Source organism: Otolemur garnettii, unplaced genomic scaffold (assembly GCF_000181295.1).
Source record: "Otolemur garnettii isolate 467f Iridium unplaced genomic scaffold, OtoGar3 scaffold00127, whole genome shotgun sequence".
Classification (NCBI taxonomy): Eukaryota; Metazoa; Chordata; class Mammalia; order Primates; family Galagidae; genus Otolemur; species Otolemur garnettii.
Window position 1 is genome coordinate 3666260 of NW_003852522.1, and position 5841 is coordinate 3672100.

A 5841-nucleotide genomic window follows, 5' to 3' on the forward strand; every position below is an offset into this window, starting at 1 on the left:
TTTTTTTTTTTGTAGTTATCATTGTTGCTTAGCAGGCCTGGTCCAGGTTTGAACCTGACAGCCCTGGTGTATGTGGCTGGTGCCCTAATCACTGAGCTACAGGCACCAAGAACCTTCAGCCATCTTGACTTCTGCAGGAACGATGAGACACTGGGCTAACTACGTCCTGTGAAAAATGGGAGGGGGATTGGATTGGTTCATGATAAAGCCTTCTTCCTGATCTACAGGGGTATGAATCTATTATTTATTTATTTATTGCAGTTTTTGGCCAGGGCCGTGTTTGAACCTGCCACCTCCTGTATATGGGGGCCAGTGCCCTACTCCTTTTGAGCCACAGGCACTACCCTTTAAAAAATTTTTTTTAGAGATGGGGTGTTGTTATGTTGCCCAGGCTATCCTCAAATCCTTGGGCTCAAGCGATTCTCCCACCTTAGCCTTCCTAGGAATGAGCCACTGTGCTCAGCTATACTGTGGATCTAGTGTTTCTCTAATCCTCTATTTCATTCAACACGAATTGGACACCTACTGCATGCCAGGCACCGTTGGAGACCTAACCCTGCCCTAATGTAACTCAGACTGAAGGAGGAAGGAAGATGGGAACTAGAAATTTCATTTAATCTTCAGGGCCTTGCACCCCCACTAAGTCTCTCTCTGCTCCAGGACAGAATCTTAGTTTTCACGTGCTGAAATCACCTAAGGGATTTCTGTTTATGTACTCATCTTGCTCCCTCACCAGCCAAGAGCTGGGACCCTGCTGGGCTGGCTGGTTGTTGCAGCCCCAGGTGGTAGCCACAGGACCTGGGAAATACTCTCTGGATAAATGAGTGGAGAAGTAAATGATGACGCAAAGACAAGCCCGGCAAGAATGACCTCGCCGAATCTTCCAATGTGTAATTACCCACTTCTCAGATGAGGAAATTGAGGCTTACGCGTTAGGCAAAGCCCGGCAGCTAAGTGGCTTGTGGCTGTGGGACGCAACGGAAGCTGCCAGGGTAGCCCCCCCAAAGTATTCCCAGGCCCCGCCCGCCCTCACCCCACAGGAACAAGAGACACAGTAAGGGATCACCGACGGAGGCAGAGATTGGGGAAAGAGGCACAGTGAAAAGCAGCTAGGAATTCTTCTCTATCTCAGTCCCCAGGGCTGTAGAGGATGTGCTGGCAGATTAGGAAATATTTGGCGCTGAAGGGGGAGCTTCCGGTGCCCTGTCCCCTGTTCTGGTAGCTGGGATTCTGGCGACCGGGTTTCGCTGGGGCCGGGCAGCTCCAGTACCTGAACTGGGAGACAGACCACCACCACCACCACAACCACCACCCCGGGCGCGCCTACCCAGAAACCCTCGGCATCCAGGGTCCTCTCCACAACTCCCCAACCTGGCAGCCGGGCCAAAGCCCTCAAAAGGAGGCCTACAAGGTAGGGAGCCCGGCTTTCTTGGGGATCCAGGGAAGCCTCTGTTGTCCTAGTCCCCTCCCTCTGGGGCGCCGGAATCCCCACCCCCCCGTAACTAGCAGCCAGAACCCCGAAGCTTACCTTGGCAGTGGGACTGTGAAGGGGATGCCCCGCCCTCTCCCGCCTGGGGGGCGGGAGGGGGCCTGGGGGTCCAGACCCTTTCTTTGTTGGTATGTGAGTGTGTGTGTCTGTATGTGTGCGATTGTGAGAGCTGGGGTGTATGTCCGCCCGCGTATGTGCCCGGGCCGTAACAGTCTCTGGTGTGTTGGACTGCCAGGGCTGGAGGGGGAGGGGAAAGAGAGGGAGACACCCCACTCCTGCCCCTGCCTGCCCACTCACAAGTTTGAATGGAGCGTGAGGGGGAAGGGCGGCCGCGAGATGGCCCCGCCCCCTCCCTCGCTTCGGGGAATTCCCCCTATTTGGAGCCCTTCACTCCACTCTTGCCAGGGCCCGCCTCCAACCTCGACTCCAGAAGAGACTAAGAAGAAGCGCAGCTCACACTGCAGGCTGGAGTTCTTCCCACCCGACCTGTCCCCCGCGGGGCACTCTTTAATCTGAGATAATCCCGGCTCTCGGCTGCAACGTGGCCTTTTATCCCCGTTTCAAAACGTGGATTGGGAAGTATACAAGTGTGCCATCAGGGCCCCCTAAACTCAGAGTAATGGAGTCGTTAGGGGCCCAGCCGAAGAAGGGACCCCTAGGCGTAGGGGTGGGGCTATGAGTGACCTCAGACTGGGACTACAAGGAAATCCCCCCCTCCCCCCGCCCCTTAGCTGTCTTTCACTCGGCGCCAGGCCAGGAGCAGTGACTGCTGGCTAGACTTCAGCGACACCCAGCGGCCGTGCAGGGAGACGCTACGGAGGGGAGCCGGAGACCCGTTAGGGAGGTCCGGGTGATTCCAGAAAATCTTCGCTAGCGGGGGCGGGTGGAGGCGAGGTGGTCCGAGGCGGGGAAACACCAGCTCCCAGGCAGGGCTACGATCCCCCCCGTAACTTCAACCCCCCACCACAGGCAAGGCCATTACTGGTCCCCACTTAGACCCTTCCAGGGCAGGGCCATACCACCTCTCATAGACCTTTACGGGGCAGGGCCAAGGACCCCTCGGACTGAGAAGGTCCCTCAGATCAGCCACCCCTTCACAGAGTAGGTGTGAGTCCCGCAGCACAAGGGGCACAAGGCAGGCTTCTCGCCTACGCCCTGCCCCCAGCAGACGTCACTGCGACGTGGCTAAGGGGACAATGCTCTCTCTCAGCCTCGTCAACTGTACTTCCATTGCCGCCGCAAAAGCCCGCTTTGGGACGGAGGGAGATGAAGGGGGCTCATAGTCGGAGCGTCACCCATATCGCCCCCAGCATGCCTAGTGGAGCCCCTGCGCTGGATAATGCCGAGCCTTGGAGGGAACTCCTGGAGGGTGAGAACACGTGTGCGGGGCTCTTTAAGGCAGGCTCAGTCTCTAGTGCCGCTACCGCGGTTACTAGGGATGTGACGTCGGTTCCAAGAGGTGTAACACCTGGGCGGAAGCGGAAGGGGCGGAGCTCCTCGACAGTGTCTTTGGTACTCCCTCCACCGCCGCCACCCGAGCCTTAGCGGGCTGGGCCGCTGAGGCAAGATGGTGGACTACAGCGTGTGGGACCACATCGAGGTGTCTGACGATGAGGACGAGACGCACCCCAACATCGACACGGCCAGCCTCTTCCGCTGGCGGCACCAGGTAGAGTGCGCACGCCCATCCTCTTACCCCCACCCCCCACCCCGACCCTGCTTAAAGAGTTCTGAGCACTAGTACTGCCCGGGGACTACGCTACTCACACATGGGATTCTTACCCCACATCTGGACCCTCAGGTTTCTCGATTCACACAACGGGACCCCAGTATCGATGAAACCCTGCGTGTCTCCCCGTGATCTCCGAGTGCCCACTGCTATTTCTGCGTGGGACTCTGAGCTTCCTCTTAATCTAGTCTCCCGCGACAAGCCTTGAAGGGTCTTCCTAATCTCGTATGGGATCGTTTGTTTACACCCATAACTTTACCTCAGAGTCTGGACCCTGAATATTGCTAAATGATCCCTGGTCCTGTTCGGGTACCCACTTCTGATTTGGGATCTCACATAGTCTCTTCCCCAAAGATTTAGTTCAGACTACCAATGCTTTAGTTTTATCTTGGGATCTCCTTCCCAGGGTTTTGATCCGGAATTCTCTTTAGGATTCAGAGACCCCACTCCTTTTGGAAACAGCAAGAAACTCTGCCCAACGCTGAGATTTCTGTCCCTTGCCTGGGACCGCCTTTCTGGAATGTAGACTCATGCCCAGCCAAGGCCCTCACTCCCAACTCTGGTTTGGGATCCCCTCCAGATTCAACCACCATTCCACCCCACTAGAGTCTCCACTCTCTCTGGCCTCTCACCTTTGACTGGACCTCCTGTAGTCCCTGTTAGACAAGGAAACACTGCCTACGTGGCTTCCAGGACAGCCAGAGCCTGTGCTCCTACTTGGTATTGCAGTCACTGTCCACCCCAAGGCTGGCTTCCTGTATGAACCTCTGCCAGTATTGGAAACCCACCCCACCTTGCTTCTATCCTTGGCCTAACCTGCTACTTTCTTGACATCCAAATTGTACCTTCCTCTACCCCAAGGTCTTCTGGTATGATTCCAAGTTTACTACTAATCCATCTTTTGTCTGTCTGCCCACAGAGAGCCCCCATATCCAGACCTCCAAACTCCAAGTCTGAATGATCCATCTTCTACCACCCCTCAGTGTTCACTGGCTAATAGGGTGGCTCTAAGACCTAATAGTCTAACCTCTTCCCCAAATCAGAGTGCCTGCACCCACATACCTGTGTTTGTTATACTCAAACTGAGGGCATATACCTCTCAGTACCTTCCAGTTAGGAGTTCCTCATCTCACTTTCCAGTAGGGTAACTCCTAGTCATGTATCCAAAAGCCCCTGTCTAGCTCCCAGTCTGCACCTCCAAACCTATTCTTTACAGCTGCAGTCTCCTGGGTAGTTACTTACTAGGCAAGCCACTGGAGTGTGGGAAGAATGTTCTAGCACTTCTATTTCTTACTGTGTGTAACATTTTATTATGGAATATTTAAGACCTCCACAAAGCTCCAAAGACTATTCTTGGGAATACCTATTTCTGTCATGTAAAGAGGTTAATCTCTACTACTGTGCGAGGAGTGGTTCAGTCCTGCCTGCCGGGAGGAGGCTTTTCCTCAGCTGCTGGCTGCTGTGTAGTCAGCCCACCACACCCTCCTCACTGCTGGCACCTCTCCCTTCCTGTCCTGCCTCTGAGAGCCCCATGGCTGTAGTGCACCGAATACGAGGCAGGGGTCCTCAGCATGTCCAGTGCAGGTTCAAGGACAGGCAAACTTGGATTCTACTCTCAGCTAAGTTTGAAAAAACTTGGGGCAGGTCAAGGAAGGTAGTAAGCCTTCTTTTTTTTTTTTTTTTTTGAGACAGAGCCTCAAGCTGTCCCCCTGGGTAGAGTGCTGTGGCATCAGCTCACAGCAACCTCCAACTCCTGGGCTCAAGCGAGTCTCCTGCCTCTGCCTCCCAAGTAGCTGGGACCACAGGCGCCTGCCACAACGCCTGTCCATTCTTTGGTTGCAGCCATCATTGTTGTTTGGCAGGCCTGGGCTGGATTTGAACCCACCACCTTGGGTGTATGTGGCTGGCACCCTAGCCACTTGAGCCACAGGCACCAAGCCGGGAGTAAGCCTTCTAGAGGAGATAAGGAGAGCTAGCCTGAGGTCTTTGTTCTGAACACAGGCCTGACCGAGTGGGTTCAAGTCCCAGTTCCATGGCATGGTGGCTCATGCCTATAAACTCAGCACTTTGGGAGGCCAGTGCAGGAGGATCACTTGAGCCGAGGAATTCAAGACCAGCCTGGGCAACCTAGTGTGACTCCATCTCTAAAAGAAAAGAGCTGAGCATGGTGGCATGTGCCTGTAGTCCCAGCTACTCATGAGGCTGATATAGGAGGATCACTTGAGCCCAGGAGTTCAAAGCTGCACTGAGCTATGATTTTGCCTGCACTCTCACCTGCGTAACCTAGTAAGACTCTGTCTCTTAAAAAAAAAAAATCCAGGCATTCACATGCTGCAATGACTTATGCAGAGGTTTTCAACCTGTGGGTTGTGACCCCTTTTAACTGTATTAAAGGATTGTGACATTAGGAAGGTTGAGAACCACTGACTTATAGGTAGTTATGTGATTGCTCCATGCCTCAGTCTCCCCACCTGAGACTCTGAATAATATTCACCCCATAAAATCATTGTGAGGGTTACCTTATTGGATGTCTGTATTGCTCTTGGGGTGGTAGCTACTACTGTCATCATTATTTAGGTAATTCTGGCTCAGTGCCTGTGGCTCCAGTGGCTAAGGCACCAGC

The 5841-nt window shown here is 54.2% G+C and overlaps 1 protein-coding gene across 1 annotated transcript in view; it reads left to right on the plus strand.

Moving 5' to 3' along the window:
• Positions 1-2957: 2957 nt before the first annotated feature.
• The window catches only part of CDC37 (cell division cycle 37), a 12996-nt gene continuing 10112 nt past the window's right edge, over positions 2958-5841 (plus strand). The window contains exon 1 of the mRNA XM_003797965.3: positions 2958-3158. Within this exon, the coding sequence (XP_003798013.1) occupies positions 3057-3158 (102 nt within the window). The 5' untranslated portion in view covers positions 2958-3056. The remainder of the gene's footprint in view (positions 3159-5841) is intronic.